The sequence below is a fragment of the Cetorhinus maximus genome, chromosome 3, assembly GCF_964194155.1.
Source record: "Cetorhinus maximus chromosome 3, sCetMax3.hap1.1, whole genome shotgun sequence".
Lineage (NCBI taxonomy): Eukaryota > Metazoa > Chordata > Chondrichthyes > Lamniformes > Cetorhinidae > Cetorhinus > Cetorhinus maximus.
The window spans coordinates 90,815,784-90,838,608 of record NC_135881.1 but is presented as its reverse complement, the minus strand read 5'-3'; the positions used below and the strand labels follow the sequence as shown (position 1 = coordinate 90,838,608).

Below are 22,825 nucleotides of genomic sequence, written 5' to 3'. Positions count from 1 at the left end.
AGGCTGTTTTCAGTGTAGCTAGGTCAATGTCAATATCATAACAATAGAAATCTAACCAGGCTAGTTACCAGCCTATGAACCACTTTCCAATCAGCAGTTTAAGTGATGGAAGGAATCATCAATAGTTTTATCAAGAAACACTTCCTCACCAGTAATCAGTTCAGATTTCGCCAGAACAACTCAGCTTCAAATATTATCACAGCCTTGATTCAGACATGGATGTGACAGCAGCATGCCAGATTCATCTCTGGGAAACTAGGATGGGCAATCTAGGATGTGCAATATGTTTAGCTTTGCTAGTGTCACCCACATCTCAAAAACAAATTAAAAATAAATGTTGAAACATCTAAGGCTATAAGGTGCCATATAAATGCAACAGATAGAAATATTACACGGGCGATGGCTGTCAAGAATATACTCCCAAATTCTGGTGACACTAGAAGCAGTTTGTTTTGTGATTAATCTTTAGCTGTGTTCTGCTTTCCCTCTCTCAAGCATTTGCTCTGTCACAAAAAATGTCCAGTTAAAGAAAAGTCACGCAGCCCATCACATCCATTTGATGTATCACAAGGGTATGGAGTACATGCACCCCACTAGAAGGAAACAACAAAAGAAATAGAACTGGAGTAGGCCTTTTGGCTTCCCAGCCTGCTTCGCCATTCAACAAGACCATGGCTGATCTTCTACCTCAACTCCACCTTCCCACATTATCGCTATATCCCTTATAACCCAAAAACCTGTCTTGAACATGCTTAACAATGCTTCCATTGCTCTCTGGGTAGAAAATTCCAAAGATTTACAACCCTTTGAGTCAGGAGATTTCTCCTCATCTCAAACCTAAATGGCTGAGCCCCTTATTCTGAAACTGCAATCCCTGTTTCCTAGATTATCCTTGCGATATTCTGCTAGTTACAGCCTGCCAAGCTGAAAATGTTCCATTTATTCTTACTCTCTTTTTCTGTCCATCAGCAATCCTAAATAAACATACTAATACAATACCCCCAATCCCACAATTCCCAATTTTATATAATAGCTTCTTGTTTGGCACCTTATTGAATTTTTTTTTGAAAACCCATTTTTATTTACAAAATAAAGTGACGAATATATAGGCTGTAATAAAACTTCTGACACTGATTGCGGTGCAAAAAGGATGTTCTATTCTTCAGTGTAATCCTTCACCTTAATAAAACTAAGTAAATTAGTGTTAGAAAAACAATGATATTAAACATGTTCTACAGATTAGCGTGCTTATTCCAATTGCTACTTTTGAGCTGTACTTATGCTTTGTTGCCTTTGGTTGTATTTTCACCATGCCATTTGAACTTATTTTCCATAGGAGAGTATTGATGTACAATGAAAATGTATTCCTCTTGTGCTGTGCCAGGACTGTATTCATTTTAGGTGGGCAAAAATGTGTACAGAGCTCCAGGTTTGAAAACTGCAGTATGTTTATTCGTGAATTTAGTTGATTGTCTGCATTGTTTGAATATAACACTAACCATTAGTTCTCTTCATTTATATCCAGTGAGAAAGCTGAGCAGATTCAAAATGATTTTTGTTGGAACTAAAAATCTAAGTGATAGTTTATTGATTTGACCAACAGATTAGAAAAAATGTTATGTCAAGAGTAGTACAGCAGTAAACAACTATCTAACTTGCTATTGCATGTCCTTGAAATCTTAATTTTCAGCATTCTGGTATCGGTGGTGCAGGTGCTGGGAAGAAGAGTCGTATTTGGAAAAATCTAAAACAAATTCTTGCTACGGAGAGGATGTTACCATGGAAACTGAATGATCCTAACTGTGAGCTTCAGTGATACTCGCTACCTATTTATGTTTTTTAATTATATCCAAAATTTACATAAAATCATACTGACCTTCTATGATGGAATCTTTCCATTTGTATTTTTAATTGTTTCAGATTCTACCATCAGCCTCTTACCAACTTGGTCAATTTGGACTTAAAAAGTGGTAGAGAGAGCATGTCGACTTGTAAGAAGCATCACACTTGACCTCTTACCCATGCAGTATATGAAAGGCAATAATGATGCACATACATTGACTGCATTTGCCTGCTATGTTAAATCATGATTCCATCATAATTCTTCAAACTTGCACATGTTCAAAACCAATACAAAGGAAACAATTTTGAAAATACTGTAAAACATCACCACTAAAAGTACGTGTAAAAAAAAAGCATCACATACATAAGAGAGAGCCCCAAAATTATTTGCATAAACAAAAAACTGCGGATGCTGGAAATCCAAAACAAAAACAGAATTACCTGGAAAAACTCAGCAGGTCTGGCAGCATCGGCGGAGAAGAAAAGAGTTGACGTTTCGAGTCCTCATGACCCTTCAACAGAACTGAGTAATATTAGGAGAGGGGTGAAATATAAGCTGGTTTAAGGTGGGGGGCGGTGCTTGCTTGCCATTTTAACACTCCACCCTGCTCTCTTGCCCACATGTCTGTCCTTGGCTTGCTGCATTGTTCCAGTGAAGCCCAACGCAAACTGGAGGAACAGCACCTCATCTTCCGACTAGGCACTTTACAGCCTTCTGGACTGAATATTGAATTCAACAACTTTAGATCTTGAACTCCCTCCTCCATCTCCACCCCCTTTCCGTCTCTTCCCCCTTCCTTTTGTTTTTTCCAATAATTTATATAGATTTTTCTTTTCCCACCTATTTCCATTATTTTTAAATCTATACCTTGTATGCCCTGTCAGTCTTTCCACCCCACCCCCACTAAAGCTGTACCTTGAATGTCCTGCCATCCATTCTTAATTAGCACATTCGTTTAGATAATATCACCACCTTCAACACCTCTTTGTTCCTTTGTCTGTGACATCTTTTGATTATCTGCTCCTATCACTGCTTGCTTGTCCCTACAACCACACCACCCCCCCCCCACCTTAAACCAGCTTATATTTCACCCCTCTCCTAATATTACTCAGTTCTGTTGAAGGGTCATGAGGACTCGAAACGTCAACTCTTTTCTTCTCCGCCGATGCTGCCAGACCTGCTGAGTTTTTCCAGGCAATTCTGTTTTTTTCCAAAATTATTTGGTTGTAATCATAAAGCTTGTGCAATAATAGATATTTGAATAAGTTATAGGTTGACAAGATTCAACCTCTATGGCAAAGTAAATTTTGCATTATTCCCTCATGCCACATAGTGAGAAACCTAAAGGAGAAAATTGCTTTCTTCATTACTTAAAATGGTTGTTTTAGCAAAATTATTTTTCTTATTTGTTCCTGGGATGTGAGCATCACTGGTAAGGCCAGCATTTTTGTACAATCTTAATTGCGTTCAAGAGAATGGTAAGTCGCCTTCTTGAACCGCTACAGCCCATGAGTTGTAGGTACACCACTGCGCAGTTGGTGGGGGGTGGGGTTCCAGAATTTTGACCTAGTGACAGTGAAGTTATAACAATATAGTTCCAAATGAGGATGTGACTTTGAGGGGAACTGGCAAGTTGTGTCTGCTGCCCATCTCCTAGGCAATGGGAGTTGCGAGTTTGCAAGGTGCTGTTAAAGTAGACTTGGCAAGTTGCTACAGTGCACACTCATTCCAGAGTTCCCAGCTTCTGACCTGCTTTTGTGGCCAAGTATTTATATGGCTGGTCTAGTTACATTTCTGATTAATGGTAGCCCCCAGAATGTTCATGGTGGGGGTTCAGCAATGGCAATGCCATTGATGTCAAGGGGTGATGGTTAGATTATCTCTTGTTGGAGATGACCATTGCCTGGCACTTATGTGGCATTAATGTTACTTGCCACTTACCAGTCCAAACCTGAATGTTGTCCAGGTCTTTCTCCATACGGGCACAGACTGCTTCAGTATCTGAGGAGTTGCAAATGGTACTGAACACTGTGCAATCAGCAATGAACATCCCCACTTCTGAGCTCATGATGGAGAGAAGGCCATTGACAAATCAGCTGAAGTTGGTTGGCCTAGGACACTACCTTGAGGAACCCCTGCAGTGATATCCTCATGTTGAGATGATCGGCCTCCAACAATCTGCCATCCTCCTTTGTACTAGGTATGACTCTAACCAGCGGAAAGGTTCCCCCCTGATTCCTATTGACTTCAATTTTGATAGGGCTCCTTGATTCCACACTTGGTCAAATGCTGCCTTTTGTCAAGTTTTATGACACAGCAGTTGGTAAAGGCTGAGTTGTTTAAATCCCAGATTGAACAACTGTCATAACCTATATTTTCAGTTGGTATGTTTGAGATGCAGCTCTGAATTCAGTAATAAGACCACCAGGCCTCAAGAGGGTTTTTATATAAAACTACCATTAAACATTCTTTAATTTAACAACAAATTAAACACACACACATGCCTACAAATTACTACCATAATAACTTTAAACAAATCCCCAAATTAATCACTCCCAGGTAAATCTTCACCAAGGCAACAATAACCCATAGACTTTAAACAGACACCAGGCAAAGCACATTTGACCTTATGAATTCAAAATGAGGTTCCTTGCAATTTAGTTCCTTTGCAGACATAGTTGTAGGCTTACAGGCTGGTTAGATCTTAAGTGCCTCTGATTTACACACACAAACTCCTTTCTGTTTATACTTAGCTTTTCCTTTGAATGTAAATTTTCCATGGTATCCTTGGCTTTTAACATCATATCTTCTAACAATAACATTTTCGTCCCACTAATTTTATTAGTAATATAAACACAATGCTTGGCATCTCCCAGCTAGGTACAAGATTTCACTCATTCTTTTGACCCCTTGACACCTATGTTTCTAAACTTCTCTATGTTTATCTAATTACCATTTCAAACCTACTTCTTTCTATACATCAAAGCACCCAGACTAGCTCGCTTTAATCCAATTAAGACACACACATAGACACAGGCCCTACTACAATTCCATCTTAAAAATAATTTCCAATAACATTGTAGACATTAATATCTCTTCATGACAGAAGTGCAGTCACTCTCGCCTCACCTCTTGAGTGCAGCTCTTTCTCCATGTTTGGACCAAGGCTGCCAAGTAATGAAGTAAATTTGCCTTGAAAATCTGAGGACCAAATGTTTACTTTACAACTGTAACAATTGTTCTAACACTAAAATTTTTCACTTGAATTTAATATTCACTGCACAAGAATCGATTGAAACAAAACGTATTGCCACTTTGTAATTATGAAAATAAGTTTCTATCATTGTTTTACCGCAAAGGTATTATAAGAGTTGTAATTGTGCTTTCTTGAAATAACAAGTTTTAGTTTGTGAGATCTTAATACTTAATAATGTTTGTAGGTTTATGCCAAATACCAATCTTTAATGAAAAAGTGATTCTTTATTGTGGATAAGAGGTCTTGATAATTATGGGCAGAATTCTCCAGTCGGTAAGCGGAGGTGGGACCCTCTCGCCGATGCATAAAATGACGTGCGGTGATGTCGGGCGGGCGTCCCAACGTCACCACGCGTCATTTAGATTTTCAGTTCGGCAGGCACGCAGCCGACTCATCTACACGCCCGCCGAACTGTCAAAGGCCCTATTAAGGCCATTTAAATAGTAATTAATTCAATTAGCTGAGCTGCCCATCCAACCTTAAGGTTGACAGGCAGGCAAAGAACCCACACAGCCTTCGCATTTTTCATGAAACCTCATCCACGGGCGGGATGAGGTTTCATGAAGTGTTTTAAAAGTCAATAAAAATTTTTAAAATAATTCTTTCACATGTCCCAGTTCATGTGACAGTGTCACATGAGGGGACATGTTTTAAAAGTTTTTATTTCCCTTTATTTAAATTTACGCGTCAAACCGATCTCCGAGGCACCTCTGTGCCTCAGGGAGATCTCTGCACTCTTTCGCGCACATGCACGGAAGAGCGCAGGGTATGACTCAGGGAATCCCCCCACCCCTACTTGCACAGAGAGCACTCAGCGCTTCCTGGTGAGCGTCATGCTGGGCGGGCCTTAATTGGCCCACCCACGTAAAATGGCGGCGTGTCCTTGATCGGGGGTGCCAATCGGTTTCGTTCCCACCCCTGCACAACCCCCCCCGATGGGGGAAAATTCAGCCCTATGTATTTTTTGCTGTAGCAGAAAGAGCTTTGCTGGCATTCTACACTTAATAAATTTGAGCAATTACTATAGTTTCCAAAACTTGTAAATTCACATATTATATATTTGATTTTTCTATATGTTGAAAGATTCTCAATATTTGTCTAGTCAGATGTTGATCTCAGTAACAATCAATTCCTTTTTATCTTAAAATCTTCAGATTCCAGCATTGATGCTCTTCCTTCCTTTAAACCGGCCAAAAAATATTCTGATATTTCAGGACTTCCTGTAAGTAGAGTACATTGTTTTCATTGCATTAAGTTGATTTTGTGCAAATATTAAATGCCAGAAAGTTAAACTACAGTTACCTTTTGAACATTGCCCTCGTATTCCACTATTGCTATTTACCATGTTAATCTGGAAACCTGATTTTTTTTTTGTTATGTAAACTTTTATACAACAGCAGCAAGTTGTATTTATGTAGTGCCTTTGAAATAAAAAGTCACAAGGCACTTTAAAGATATAGGGAGAAAAAATGAATTCTGAACCAAAGAAACGGATATTAGGGATGACTAAAAGCTTGATTGAAAAGTGATCTTAAAGGAGGTGGGAAGCTTTAGCGGTAGGAGGGGATGCATGAGGCCAGCAGTAAAGGAACGGAGTGTTTGTGAGTTGTAGAACTGGAGGCGGTTACAGAGTTGTGGAGAAACAAGGCCATGGAAGGATTTAAATATGTTTAAATGAATCAGGTTAATCCATGTGTGACTCAACATAAATTGTATTCCATTATATTTCTTTGCAATGCATAATTTACTACATAGGACAGCAATTTGTAGCAATATGAAGGGATTACAAAAAAATCCCATGGATTGACCTTTTGTGAAGGACTTCTGCTTGAATTCTAATATTGTAGTATATTGAGCAGTGGAAGCTTTTAACGTTCTTGCTCTACCTTAATCTGGAGACTTTTTAAATTCTAATTTGCTTGCACCCTTTCCTGAAGCACAGTTCCCTCTGTGCTCCTGTTCCACTGGTGCTGGCATTCCTCCTCTATATTATTATGACCATTGTGTGTACCTACAGAGTGATTGTTCTAGCACAGCTAAATCTAATCCTGTCTTCACTGTGCACATATACCAGCAGGAATAACTGGATTGTGTCGTGAGTGAGGCCCTGGCTGATTCCCTAGCGCTGGAGCAATCAGTACAATTGTGGTACTCCAGCTGCTATCACATCTGAGATCAATTAGGTAGGGATGGGCAATAAATGTTGGCCTAGTCAGTGATGCCCATATCTCGTGAATGAATAAATAAAATATTTCTGGCCTTATTTGATGATCCTTCTTGCATATGATCCCTCCTCAGGCTGTGATTTATTCTTCAACCAATATTGCAATCACTCCAGTCCTTTTTTTAAAACTTTCCTCTATTTCCCAATTGAAACCCTGTAACCATAAGACATAGGAGCAGAAGTAGGCCATTCGGCCCATCGCGGCTGCTTTGCCATTCATGGCTGATCTAATAATCCTCAACTCCACTTTCCTGCCTTTTCCCCATAACCCTTGATTCCCTTACTGATTAAAAATCTGTCTATCTCAGCCTTGAATATACTTAACAACCCAGCCCCTACAGCCCTCTGCCGTAAAGAATTCCACAGGTTCACTACCCTCTAAGAGAAGAAATTCCTCCTCATCTCTGCTTTAAATGGGCGCCCACTAACTCTGAGATTATGCCCTCTGGTCCTAGACTCTCCTGCAAGGGGAAACAACCTCTCATCATCTACCCTGTCAAACCCCCTAAGAATTTTATATGTTTCAATAAGGTTGTCTCTCATTTTTCTAAACTCCAATGAGTACAGGCCTAACCTACTCAACCTCTCCTAATCAGAAAATCCTTCCATTCCCAGGATCAACCTAGTGAACCATTCTAGGTGTGGTCTAACTAGTACAGTTTTGTATAGTTTTAGCAAGACTTCCCTATTTTTGTAACCAGGAATGTTGAGCTGCCTGTCTTGACCTTGAAACATGGCTTAAGTAGTGGCCATAGTATCATCCTTTTATGTAAGTACGGAAATGAGCAAAACTCTCTTTTTCCACCTCCGCCACAAAACCGAGTAATTGACTGATGGAACCTACTCTTTGATCAAACAGCTGATGCAGTGTTGATTAGCTACTTTTTAAAAGTTACCTGTATTGCTACAACTGGGTAAGGGGAGAAGAATGCTATCTGTGGATGATTGGCTAAGGCTAAATTGTGGAGACAGATAAAACAAGTAGGATTCTCTTCATTTTTATGCATTTATGTAGAGTTTTCCCATACGCAGTATAAATGCCTGTGGTAAAATCTTGATAAAATAGATTGTCTATGATCTCTGGAAAGAACAGCCTGATGGGCCAAATGGCTTTTTCTTGATGCCTATAGTGCTGTTCTTCATTTACATTTATTTGCAATGGTTATTTGTAGGATATTTTGTGCTTGCCATAATATTTTTCTTATTTACTCCTTCAGAGGATGTGGGTGTTGGTGGCTAGGACAGCATTTATTTCCCATCTCTAATTGCCCTTGAGAAGGTGTTGGTGAGCCACCTCCTTGAACCTGTTATTGCCACATGAGGAGGGGTAAAAAGTAACTCCCAAATTCTACCACTCCAGTTCTGACCTAACAGATTTTTTTTGTGAATTTAGAGAGGATGTGCATTGCCAATACTGCAGGAATCCCACTATGTATGCTTTCAGATTATAAAGAATTAGCCAGACCGGTTTTCTGAATTTAAGCACAGAACAAGATCATTTTTTTTGAAACTATTTCCTGAATTAAAAAAAAAATCAGCAAATCGTCGCTACCAATCATATGTCACACACATTCCCTGGGCCCACACACACACTAGTACAGATGGCAGAATAAGAGGATAGGTGTAAGGATTTTTTACAGTTCATGAAGATAAACAAACAAAGGCATATATGGTTAACTTTCCTTTGGCTGGTCTTGATGTAGTGATTCCACGTTGTGACCATTTTGTTCAATTGTCAGAATGGTAACTTTGCAAATCTGAGGAACAGCATCATTGTAGCTTTTCAGTACAGCATTCTAATTTTTGATCTCTCTGGCTTGGTAAAACAGTTCTTAAACCCTGCTGCCTGCATATTACAGAAGAATTTGATTAATCTGTCTGTTGTAGTCATTGTTTTTTAGAACAGATAATTGCAGTTTGATGTCTCATCTCAAACTTTTGAAGAGTTTCCGGCTCGTGCGAAAGCCAACAGGAGATGGGCTCTTTCACACTCCCTAGGGGTTTGGGTGTCTGTTCCCTTTTCATCCCAATTGTATATTGCGGCTGGCTGACAGTCCTCCATTGTCTTAATGGGATTACAGTTTATTGGTTTTAAAATCCAGCCAGAGAAAAAAGAATCAAAGTGTATTTTTTTAATGTGTTATACTTTCAACAATTAACCTGAGTTTGTATATGTTTTTAAATTTATCGGTATCTTTGGTGATTATAACAGTGTACACAAAAACAGTGGTCACATGGGAAGGGTATTTCTATGCCTTCGGAAATGTACCCTAACGAGTAAGGGAAAGGGTGTAAATCAGCACACAAGTGAAAGTTGTTTGGGGAGGGAAATAGCTGAAATTTTGGTTTAAACCTTTTTTCTTATATCGGCTGGTTTTTGCAGATAGACATGAAGTCTGCCAATAATGGTTACTTCAGCTTTGCATTATTGTATTACAAATGCCACCGCAGCGGCTGCTGGTTACATGGATATTTTAGGGTCAGTGGCAGTTTTCTTAACACCTACAGCCACTGTGATGATTTTTCCCCTTTGCTTTGACTTGACGTCAATGTGTACTAGAGGGAAATTAATTCTGATTGGGAATGTCATTTATGGACCACAAGCCGGAAGCTACTTAAACCTATTTTCTTACTCTTATTTTACAGTATCATAAGGAGTAACTGGATTATACTTCACCTCAAAGTAGAACAGGAAATTAAATCCACAAAAGCTTTAATTGGATTTCATCTAAATTAAGGTTCACTCTGCTCACTTGATGCAGAGAAACTTTTTGTTCCAAAAATAAGAAATGCAGGAAATGCACAGCATACGCCAAACATCGCTAATCTTGGCCGGGATTTTCTGTGTCCGCCGTTGTCGGGCGTGTTCAGTGGTATGAGCAGACAATATGGCAAGAAGGCCAAAAAATGGTTTCTCAAAGCAATGAAACCAGTTTGCGATCGTCCGCTCTGTCCACCAATGGCAGGCTGCATTTCCAGCCTGGGTGATTGTTGCCATTGGGTTCCCACTCGGTTCATATCATAAATGATCTGGAGCTAGGAGTCACAAGTATAATGGCTAAATTTGCAGATGCAATAAAGTTAATGAAGATGTTGGCTGAACAGGATAAGCTCCAGATAAATTTGAATCTATTTGAAAAATGCAGACAGGTGGCAAATTAAATGTACATTAGTTCACTTGGAGATTAAAAAAATCCGGGGAGGGATAATGTGCTTGAAACATTAAAATGATCTGGGAATCCAGATTGACAGCAAATTGAGATACTTGTAATAATATTTAGGGACAGTGAGTAAAGCAAATCATATTGGGGTGCATTCAAGGGTCATTATTATAGTGTACAGTGAACATAGTACAATGCTGATTGCTGCAGTACAAAGAGGATATTGCATTCACTGAATGAATACAGAAAAGAACATCTAGAATGATTGAGGTTATGGTGGGATTGGATTATGAGGAACAATTATGTAAATTGAGTACATTCTCATTAGCAAAGAAGAGGTTGAGAGGTGATCTGAACACAACACAAGAGATAGGAGCAGAAGTAGACCATATGGCCCAACTTCACCATTCAGTACGATCATGGCTTTCAAACTTAACATGAAATTCAATTGTATTGTGATCATTAGTTCCCAACAACTCTCTTACTATGAGATTATTAATTAACCTTGCCTCATTATACAATACTATATCTAAAATAGCTTTATCCCTAGTTGGTTCCACAATGTATTGCTCCAGGAAGCTGTCATGAAAACATTCCACAAAATCATCTTCGAGACCACTCTTAGCAATTTGTTTGGTCCAGTTTATATGAAGATTAAAGTCCCCCACCATTATTACACTGTCTTTGTTACATGCTCTAATAACTTAATTATTTAATGCTCTATCCAGCGGTATAACTACTCTTAGGGGAGCCTATAACTTACTCCCAGCTGCATTTTCTGACTCTTGCTATTCCCAATCTTCACCCATACTGATTCTACTTCATGATCTTCTGAGCCAAGATCCTTCCTCACTAATATAATTATGTCATCTTTTTCCATCAGGGCTACCTCTCCTCCTTTGCCATTCTGTCCATCTTTTTAGGATTCTAAAAGAACTAGATAATGTAGACCATGACAAGATATTTCACATTATCCAGAACTGGAAGACATTACCTGCACTTGAAAGAGTGTAAATTCAAAACTAATCTGCAGAAATGATATTTCAGTGAGTGAGTGGTCTGTGGAACTGGTTCCCTAAGGAAGTGATTAAATCAGTTAGTATTGATTCATCCAAATGTAAATTTAGATTTCTTTCAGAACATACCAATTTTGAATACAATATATGTAATACAGTTTGAGACATGGCATAGGATAATTGTAGCAACCTTGGGAGAAAAGCTGACCTTGGACCAATGGTTCCCAAATCTGTCCATCACTGGGATTTTCCTTCTGTGATGTTTGTTGTAGACTAATTAATATTGATTGATTGCTATGATTAGTCAAGAGCTCCATTATTGTTATAGCATGTGACCACCAGAATGGTAGAAGAACTAAAGTGACCTTGGTCATTTATTTTTGTGCAGCAGTCTCTATATTCCTGCCAATACAGGAAAAGTGAAATCAGAAGTTGGAAAAGAGAAACAAAGTCTGAACATATTTATTCATTTGATTTTTGGAATGGAGAGGAATGTTTTTTTTTAAAAGTCCAAATTGTTTTGCAAACATTCAAAATTAAAGGACAGGAAAATATAAGCTGGTCCATTGACGCTATTCCGTACAGTTATGTTGGAGTTATCAGAAGTCCCAAAGCTGCCACCCAACAATGACCATGTAATCTCTTTAGAGTGGGAAAAAGCAACCCTCGGCCAATTAAGGGAAAATACAATTCTGGAAAGTTACTCACTGATTCCTTAAAGACGATTAAAATAAGTTCCAGGAGATCATAGTAAACATGAGGCACATCACCCAACATTTTGAACTTTTGTATTCTTCTAAAGGTCATTGACCTCTGCTAAAAGAGAAATCTTCCAACATCTAACTTTCTTCTTTGCTTATTTGACTTTTACGCAGCTCCCTTTTTCTCCCTATCCTATCCAATTCAAATTGGTACAGCCTTGAGTCAAGAAGCTTTAGAGACCCATATGCACTCTATGAGCTGGTCAGAAAGGTACAACATGGTTTTATGGGTAAATCATGTCATGAATATCGTTTGCCTTTTTTGACAGTCACTAATAAGGTAGATTAGCGAGTGCCTGAGTGTTAGCTATATGCACTCCCAGAAAGCATTCAATAAGGTTCCATACAAGAGGTTAATAGCAAAAATGAGAGCACACTGAATTGGAGGTGCCTTTTGACTTGGTTTGGAAATTGGTTGGGAGGTAGCAGACAAGAGTGGGGATAAAGGTCAGGTACTCTGATTGGCAGGATGTTACAAGTGGTGGTCCCCAGGAATCAGTTCGGAGGCCTCAGCTTTTCACCATATTTATTAATGATTTGAATAAAAAAATAGAGTTGTATATCCGGATTTGTAGATGACACTAAGTTAGAGGGTACACTAAGCAGTGCAGATAGCAGATTAAGTGAGTTGGAAAAACTATGATACATGGAGTTCAGTGTCAGCAAGTGTAGTTATTCTATATGAACCCAAAAAGATAAATCTGAGTATTTTCTAAATGGTGAGAAACTGGGAATTATAGAAGAGCAGCAACAACAGCATTTATTTATGTAGTGCCTTTGATGTAGTAAAGTGTCCCAAGGCCAGCTTCACAGCCATGCTATACCAAACCATATAAGGAAACATTAGGGCAGTGGCCAAAAGCTTGGTCGTGGAGGTAAGTTTTAAGAAGTGTCTTAAAGGAGGGAAGAGAGGAGAGGTTTAAGGAAGGAATTAAAACCCGGTCATGACCACTTAAAAGGCATTCCTCAAAGTGGCCCTTGAGTTAAGAATTTGTGCGTGTATGTGTATGTAGGCTCCTTTTAATTTATGAGTGGTTCAATTTGAAAAAAACCCAGCAGACAAGCTTTAGGCTTAAACAAGCTAAAGGTTAGTTTTATTACAAAAACTACTGCCGAAAGTTACTTAGGTAAAAGTGATAAAGTTGTTAACTAAAATACAGATACAAAGATTAAAAGTAGATAAAAAGATAAGTAAAGATGAGATTTTAAATCAGTCTCTGAGATATTGTTGCAGCCCCGATGCTTGACTTCCTCCTTCCCCAAATGAAGGAGTTGAAATTTGAGGTTTGGTTTAGCAGCTGTAGTCGACTAGTTAGTGTTTGCCTTTTTCAGATGGACTCAGCAGGTCAAGCAGGTTATGGGGGAGAGAAAATTTCTTGTTCCTCACTAGTTCTGTGGTTACGACGCTTGAGGATTACCTGGACTCTTTTGGCAGAACAGCAGTTGATTTCTTAAATACCTTCATCTTTGACTTCCAGTGGCAGAGAGAAAACCCCTCAGATTACATCTCTCTCAGTTCTTCCTGGGGGTTCTGCATGAAAAATGGCTATTCTCAATTTATATTGTGGTCCTTTGAAGTCCCTTCCTGTCTCCTGATCTCTCAGGAGCCAATGGGTTTTCACACCTTTTTAGAGGAGGAGTCTTTTGCGTTTTAATGACTCTTTGTAGTCAGCTCTAGAGATATGGTCTTGACAAGGTTTGAATAAACAGAGAAAGCTGTCATGTTGCCTATCCATACTTCCATTTTGAAAAAGGCTTTTACTCAACGTAAAGATTTGAAAACAGAAACGTACCTTTAAAACAGCTGTCTTTAAAATCTGTAATATCATAATTACATGTTTATGACAACCTGAATAGTGGAACAAAGAAAATTAGGGATACGCAAGAGTACAGAATTGGAGGGAGCTAGTACTGGAGGAGCACCAGATCTCAGAGGGTTGTAGGGTTCAGGAGAGTACAGTGATAGGATGAGGTGAGGATATGGAAGGATTTAAAAACCAGGATTAGCATTTTAAAATCTGAGTTGCTGGACTAGGAGCAAATGTGGGTCATCAAGCACAGGTGCGATGTGCAAACAGGACTTGGTGTAAGGTAGGAGATAGGCAGCTGAGTTTTGGATGAGTTCAAGTTTAGGGAGGGTGGGAGGTGAGAGGCTAAAAAGTAAAGCATCGAAAGAGTAAGTCTAAAGGTAATAAAGGCATGGATGAGGATTTCAGTGGAAGGTTGAGGTGGAGACCGGTGATGTTACAGATAAAGAAGTAGGTGATCTTTGTGATGGATAAGATTTGGGGTTGGAAGCTCTGCTTAGGGTCGATTAGTACACCAAAGTCGCAAACAGTCTTGATATAGCCTAAGACAGTGGCCAGGGAGAGGGATGTAGTCAGTAACTAGGGAACTGAGTTTGTGGTGGAAGCCAGAGACAGTGGCTTTGGTTTTTGTCATAATTAATTGGAGGAAATTTCTATTCATCCCATTCCCCTCCTTCATGGTTGATAGGGCCATGTCCATTCCATTCCCCACACTTCTGGTCTCACCCCTTCCCTCTGCCACCCCACCTCAAACCATGATAGAATTCCTCTTGTCTTCAGTTTCCATCTTGCCAGCTTCCACATTTAATGGATCACTGTCTGCCACTTCCATCATGATGCCACTAACAAATTCATTTATTCCTCCTCCTTTTCAGCTTTCCAAGGGACCATTCCCTCCATGACACCCTCCGAGGTCCACTCCTCATCACTCCCAATCTCCCCCCTTCCTACAGCACCTTCTCATGCAAGAGTGGGAGGTACAACACCTGCCCTTTTAGCTCCTCCCTTCCAGGTGAAATAGTATACTGTATTCCCTGCTCACAATGCAGTCTGCTGTACACTGGAGAGACCAGATGCAGAGTAAGTGACCACTTTGTGGATTCCTAGTTCCAATGAGGCTGAATGTAGATTCGAAGAATAACACATCATCTTTCAATTAGACATCTTCCAAACTTCTGGACACTTAACATTGAGTTCAACAATTTCAGGTCAGAACCTCTGCTCCCATTTTTTCTAGAGGGCATCCACTGGTGATGATTCAGCTATTCCCACTTACACTGCCTCCAGACCCATCTTTTATTTCTTTGTGCCATTACCATCTCCTTTTGCCCTCCTCACCATCATCCCTTTTGTCACTTAATATATCCTGTCTTCTATCCTAGTGCAGTCCTTTCTTGTTCTGCCCCACCCCTTTCCCTGCCTTTGTACATGCTTGAAACCTATTACAACTCCAGCTTTTTCTAGATCTGATGAAAGGACATTAACCTGAAAGGTTAGCTCTGTTTCTCTCTGAGGAGATGTTTTTTGATCTGAGTATTTTCAGCATTTTCTGGTTTTGTTTTGGACATGCAGCATTTGCAGAGGTAGATGAGAATTAGGAAGGGGCCAAGGATAGATCCTTGGGGATTCCAGCGGTAACTGCGCAGGATCGAGAAGGAAAACCATTGCAGATGATTCTCTGGCAACAATTGGATAGATGTTTAGAATTTGACAAACCATTAAAAGCTTATAGGCAGAAACAAGAAACAATCAAATAGGCTAATGAAGCGTTGACTTTTATCTCAAAAGGCTGGAATATATGGAGGAGGAAGGGCTTCAGTTGTATAAGGCATTGGTCACATCCAATCTGAAGTACTGCATTCAGTTTTGGGCACCAAACCTCTGGGAGGATATATTGGCCTCAAGAGGGGGTGCAATGCAGATTCAGTAGAATAATACCAAGGTTAGGGAGGGTTAAACTGAGGACAATTTAGATAAATTTGGATTTATATTCCCTTGGATATAGAATATTGAGGAGTGATCAGATCAGCGTGTTTAAAAATGTTAGGATTTGATAGGGTGGATAAGCAGACAAAATATTAACTGTAGTAAGGAAATCGGGAACAAGTGGACATAATCTTACAGTTCGAGCTGCACCATTTAGGAGTGAAATCAGAAAACACTTTTTTAAACAAAAGGTAGCAGAAATTTGAAACACTGTTCCTCAAAATGCTGTGGATACCAGGTCAATCAAAGCTTTTAAGACTGAGAAAGATTTTTGTTAGATAAGGATATGAGGCATATGGAGCAAACATGGAAAAATGGAATTGATCCCTGAAGGACTCCATTAGTCTCCACGCACAGCCACTGGTGAAAATAATAAACCTCATAATAAAGGAGGGAGCCAAGCTACAACTAGCTATTTATGATATGCACTAAATCAGACAAAGTAAAATGTAATATATTGTGTGCAACATGTTAAGCAATTGGACTTGTTCCCGTCGGTCACATCTTGTCTTTCACAGATCTGTAAACAACATAACTGCATGTGGTTTTATAATTCCTCATATAGAGAACTGAAAAATTATAATTGGCTAGGTATAATTATGTACATTAACATTTTCTATACACACCAGGAAGGTATCATGTTGAAACCCTCCTGAGTTTGTGCTGCGTTACCTGATCTCAGTTGGCTAAGGATGGACATGGCTTCTGTACGTGGGCAGGTGGCCATGGACTAAAGATCCCTAGTTTCTCTTAATCTCTGCTCATAACTGAAGCTTATCATCTTAGCTTTCATTTTATGATAAAGAATCCACATGCATACACATAGGGCAGAATTTTTCCCTTGTCTGGCAGGCGCGTGCCCGACCCGGATGGGAAGAAAAATAGTGCACGATGACGTCTGGCGAGCATCCCGACGTCATCGCGCACTCGTGATATCTTGCTCAGCACACGTGCGCGAGAGGCGGCAGTGCGCCCGCCAAATATTAAGAGGCCTATTAAGGCCCTTAATCAACTAATTAAATGCAATTTTTCGCTGCCCGTCCAATCTTATATTTAGCAGGCGGACGAATAGGCCAAGCGGCCTTTGCATTTTTTGCGAAACCTCATCCATGGGTGGGACGAGATTTCGACCAGTGATTAAAGAAAAACATTTTTAAACTAATTTTTAACATGTCCCTGTTCATGTGACAGAGTCACATGAGGGGACATGTTTTCCTTATTTTTCAATTGTTTATTTTTAATGTTAAAAATCTTCAGCACCCTACGGCAGCTCTGTGCCTTCAGGGAGCTTTCACTGAGCACACCCGCGCTCATGCGCTGACTTCCGCACTCACTCTCCTCCTACACCCCATCACCCAGGCAGCGCTGAGCGTTGCAGTATGCAATTCACACTGGCTGGCCGTTAATTGGCCAGCCGGCGTGAAATCGTGGTCAGGGCCCAATCACGGGCGGCAGTCGATTTCGCGGCCATTCCCGGGCCCGCCCGACGAGGCAAAAATCTTGTCCATAGTTACTGGTCAGTGTTTTTGTAGAAATGTCAGCAGCACAGGAGGTCTTGTCGTGTATTGTGCTGCCAGCTGCTCCAAAGGAGCTGCTTACTCCAATCCCTCCTCCCTGTTTTCCCCACATTGTGTGCAAAATGCAGGAGTGCAGATGACTTCTGTTGTCTGACAACCTGCTCAGCTTTATTATTACAGCTTTTGGGCATGCAGCATAAAATTAGTTTATTGATAAACTGATTACTGACAGCATTTCCTCCTAGAAGGAAACATCACCTTTTAACATTTAAACTGGTTCAGGGTTCTTGCTATTTCCTGTAGTAACCAATTAAACCACAGATTTTTTAAAAATCTAGTTCTGTATGAAAATGTGTGCCAAACATTTCATTTACATAGCTCAGCTTGGAAAACCACTGAATATCTTGTCATTTGCATAGTTCTTGTTGAATGCATGTAATCTGTAAGATAAGAGCTGCATTGTTACAGAGTGGAATTGCTGAGAGTTTGATGAGAAGGGAGTGAAATTTTAAATTTTACGGGTTAATCTTTTATACAGTCCAGTACTGCTTGCTTGCAATTCAGCATTTTACTTAAATTTACTGTTTTTTAAGCTTTAAGTTTCTTAGAGGCTTGGGCAGGGCTAATCAAGCAAATCAAGCCCTCTGCTGGAGAGCAGGTGAGATCAGCAATTTAAGGAACTGGCCTAACCTGGTTCTGTAACTGCCAGATAGGGGGGTTCATTTGAATCTCAGAAGTATAATTGAGAGGTTTAAATACCTGTCACAGAGTGCACTGTTACAGAATGGAATTGCAGTAAGTTTGGTGACAAAGGAGTTTAGTGAGGAGGGGAGGGAGGTTCTCTTTTCTTTTTCTTTCTCTATCTTTCTCAGCCTGCAGAAGACTAGGAGTTGAAAAACTGCACGAGAGGGCTGAGTTTTGAAAACATCCAAGAGTGATATCACTGGTGACATCACATAGTGATATCACTAGGAGGAGCTGGCACAAAAGATGAGGCCTGGGGCAGATCAGCCGTGATCTTTTTGAATGGTGGGGCAGGTTTGAGGGGCCAAATGGCCTACTGGTCCTATTATGTTCTTATCACAGGAGGAACACAATTTCATTGGTTGGTGAGAAACTGATATTAGGGTGGGTCTTCAAGCAAGAAAACACATTCTTGAAAGAAGGAGCTACTTAAGATTTCAGTAAGAAACACAAGCAATAGGGAAATAAAGATAAATCAAGTCCAAGTAAAATAAAGTTATTTAACTAAACCAAAGTAAAATAAAGTTAACATAAGGGAAGTAAATTGAAGCATTTGCAAGACAGCTTGATTGTATGAAATGCGTGAGCTGTAATATGTGGGAAATCGTGGAAGCTGCCAGGGTCACCAGCTGCAGAACCTTGAGCTGTGGGTTTCGGAGCTCAAGCAGCAGCAGGAGTCACTGTGGCGTATCTGTGAGGCTGAGAGCTATGTGGATAGCTCGTTCAGAGAGGTGGTCACACCACAGCTTAGGAACCTGGAGGCAGAAAGGGAATGAGTGACCACCAGGCAGTCCAAGAGAACTAGGCAGGTAATGCATGAGGCACCTGGGATTGCACTTGCCAATTGGTTTTCCGTTTTGGATACTGGTAAGGGCATTGGCTCTTTGGAGAAGTGCACTCAGAGCAAGGTTTGTGGCATTATTTCCAACAGGAACAGGGGAGTTAACCCAGTATCCTGGCCAACATTTACTCCTTGATCAACATCACAAAAACAATGTGGAAGCTTGCTGTGTGCAAATTGGTTGCTGCACTTCCTATATTACAACATGGCTATTTTCAGAAAGTACTTCATTGGCTGTAAAGCAGTTTGAGATGTCCGGTGGTCGAGGAAGATGTTAAATAAATGCAAGTCTTTTCTTTAATTGACTTCACTGTGCCAGAAAATAAAATTATATGTAATTTTTAAGGCCATAAAGCGGGAGCTCTGCTCACAAGATCAAATAAACCTAGATCATGATAATCCTCAGTTTGAGGAGTGACCAGAATGATTTCATAACAGATGGACTTTCATACCTCCAGCAAACAGGAACTAGTCTGTGTGGCCTGGAGAGCCAAGCAGGTGGCATTGGTCTCGGATTGTGGCTACAACCTGTCTCTGGAAATAATAAAAACTGACGTCAGTAAAAGTGACCATGAAGCTGGCAGATTTTTGTAAAAATATAACTCGCTCTGTAATTAACTTTCAAGGAAACCTATCGTCCTCATTGGTCTGGTTGACTCTTCGCTGTCCTGTGACATTCAGTTGAATACCAAGAATACAGCCCACCATCATTATCTCTGGGAAATTAAGGATGGACAATAAATGTTGGCCTTACCACTGATGCCCACACTCCAAGAATGAATATTTTAAAATAAAAAAAAGCGAAGGATGAAATGAAGCAAGGACGTGAATGCAAAGAAATGGGAAAAGAGGGAGCTAGTTAAATTTAGGTGAAGATTGAACTTGAGTATGAGCAGTGGCTGTGAGGGTATATTTCAGCTTAGAATGTGCTTAGAAAGAGGATGAGAAGAGGGACGGAGGGGACGTGCCAGACAAGTAAAGAAGCTTGGCAGTAAAAGCTAAAACACCACTGAGGGGGATGTGATGCAAAGCAGCTGAAATCAGCAAGGAGAGTGGAATCACCATCTGAGAGCCAAGCTTCAGTAAGTTCCAGAATGAGACCATGGATGATGTAAACCTATTTGTAAAAAGCTGGATTTTGTTTGTACTAAATGGGCTCCATTTGTTTGATGATGTTTTCAGCTGTTTAGTTCCTGATTGCAATTATAAATTAGGTGGATGCAGAAAACTCCAGATTTTTGACATGTAATATAAATAAAATATTTAACAGGAATTAGGGAGTTGATTTAGTATCCTACTTATCCCACTTGAAAGGAATCCATATAACTCTTGTGGCTTTGCTGAGTTATGGGACTAGTATTCTAACATCCACTACAGTAAGACAGTATTAAAGTATAATTATAAAAGCAAAAAACTGCAGATGCTGGAAATCCAAAACAAAAATAAAAATACCTGGAAAAACTCAGCAGGTCTGACAGCATCTGCGGAGAGGAACACAGTTAATGTTTCGAGTGCATATGACTCATCAACAGAACGAAGGAAAAATAGAAAAGAGGTGAAATATAAGCTGGTTTAAGGGAGGGGTGGGACAAGTAGAGCTGGGTAGAGGGCCAGTGATAAGTGGAGATAGCCAAAAGATGTCATAGACAAAAGGACAAAGAGGTGTTGAAGGTGGTGATATTATCTAAGGAATGTGCTAATAGGTGACATTAAGGGTGGAAAGCAGGACGAGCAAGGTACAGATAGCCCTGGTGGGGTGGGGGGAAGGGATCGAAATAGGCTAAAAGGTAGAGATAAAACAATGGATGGAAATACATTTAAAAATAATGGAAATAGGTGGGAAAAGAAAAATCTATATAAATTATTGGAAAAAAGGGGGATCGGAAAGGGGGTGGGGATGGAGGAGAGAGTTCATGATCTAAAATTGTTGAACTCAATATTCAGTCCGGAAGGCTGTAAAGTGCCTTGTCAGAAAATGAGGTGCTGTTCCCCCAGTTTGCGTTGAGCTTCACTGGAACATTGCTGCAGGCCGAGGACGGACATGTGGGCAAAAGTATAATTAGTTTGTTTGATTAAGCATCTCAATTTCTAGTAATCATATGGTGTTACATTCTGAAATTTTTAAAAGGGAAAAAAGTCTATTACCTTAAAAGTTATGATTAAAAGTTGTTTAATTTTATGTTTCAACTGACAGGTTTTACATTGATAAATTGCCTGTTTTGGCATCTTAGCTCACATAACTAATGTTCAAGTTTTATTGTTTGTGTTATATTTTTGATTTTTATTACTATTGCCACTGTGAAAGAATTTACGCTTTGGTCATCCCAACACACACTTCATACTATGAGAATGTGATTTGGAAGTTAAGCTGTGAAAGTCAACATATCCAATTTGTGATCACACAAATTTCCATCTATTAAAATTAATCGCTAGACAGTTGGGCCTGCTGATCACGCTGCAGTTCCTAAAGTGCTTTCTCGTTATATGACTCTTATGCAGGAGTGCTACATGTTAAAATATATTCTCTATCTAGTGTGTTTGTGTATTTTTATCAAATATTTATTACTTTTTTTGCAGGCCAATTATACAGACCCACAAAGCAAGCTACGATTTAGCAGCAGAGAGGAGTTTTCATATATCCGCATGCTTCCTTCAGACATTGTGACTGGTTATTTGGCTTTAAGGAAAGCAACAAGCATAGTACCATGAAGTAGGACACAGAATTGTTTGTCTGAAAACAAATTTTCTGTTGCGCAAAGCAACGCATGGTGACTTATGACATTTAGGAGTTCCTGTGCATCTCAACAGAAATTTCCAGCAACTGCAGTTTTGGCGACAAAAATTTTAAGTCAGTTGTTCATGGGAAATGTAAAAACACTGCAATGTAAAAATAGCTCCATGTGGAAACTTCAGGGTATACAGAAAATGTATGCATAGCTAATATATTGTAAAACTGCTCTTGTATTTTTTCCAAAGTATGCTGCATCTTGAACTCCTACCACAGGCTCTGCCTGTGGGAGGACCTATAGTCATGTTGTGATTGACTTTTGCAATGGTAAAAATCCTATTGTTGAGTTTTGCCCTCCAGCTCCAAGTTTGAGTAAAGCCCAAGAGTTTGTCTGCCCTTATTACAGACTCTCTGGACCAAAATGAAATATTTCCCGAAGTAGGCAATGTAATACAAATAGCTGGAATAGTAGACTGGGCATCCACAATAAGAGGCCTATTTCTGAAAAGTCTCTTCACAGAATCACAGAGTGCAGAAGAGGCCCTTCGGCCCATCAAGTCTGCATCGACACGTGAGAAACACCTGACCAACCCTACCTAATCCCATTTATCAGCACTTGGCCCATAGTCTCTTGCTAGCTGTTGTTTGTTTCTTTACCTAATCTGTCAACATTCTGGACAACAGCATCTTTAATCTCCACCGAGCAATTACAGAGAGCTACTCACTTCCACTCCCCATGGGCATTTCTTCAGAATTTTTGGAAACCAAATCCACCCCCAAACTTCTGGTCCTCCTCATTACCATCTTCTCCCTTTTGAGCACTGTGCAAGAGACAGACTCCAACATGGTATTTTCCCTCAGTTTCATGTGTATTTACAAAGAGCAAGCACTGGATTAGGAGCACTGCGTTGGCAGGCTGCGTTTTTGGATGCTGGGAATT

At 39.9% G+C, this 22,825-nt stretch overlaps 1 protein-coding gene across 1 annotated transcript in view; it reads left to right on the top strand.

The window, feature by feature from the left end:
- Positions 1–22,114, top strand: part of ino80c (INO80 complex subunit C) — a 35,374-nt gene extending 13,260 nt beyond the window's left edge. The window contains exons 3-5 of the mRNA XM_078538670.1: positions 1,691–1,802; positions 6,254–6,321; positions 21,735–22,114. Coding sequence (XP_078394796.1) covers positions 1,691–1,802; positions 6,254–6,321; positions 21,735–21,866 — 312 coding nt within the window. The 3' untranslated portion in view covers positions 21,867–22,114. The remainder of the gene's footprint in view (positions 1–1,690; positions 1,803–6,253; positions 6,322–21,734) is intronic.
- Positions 22,115–22,825: the final 711 nt, after the last annotated feature.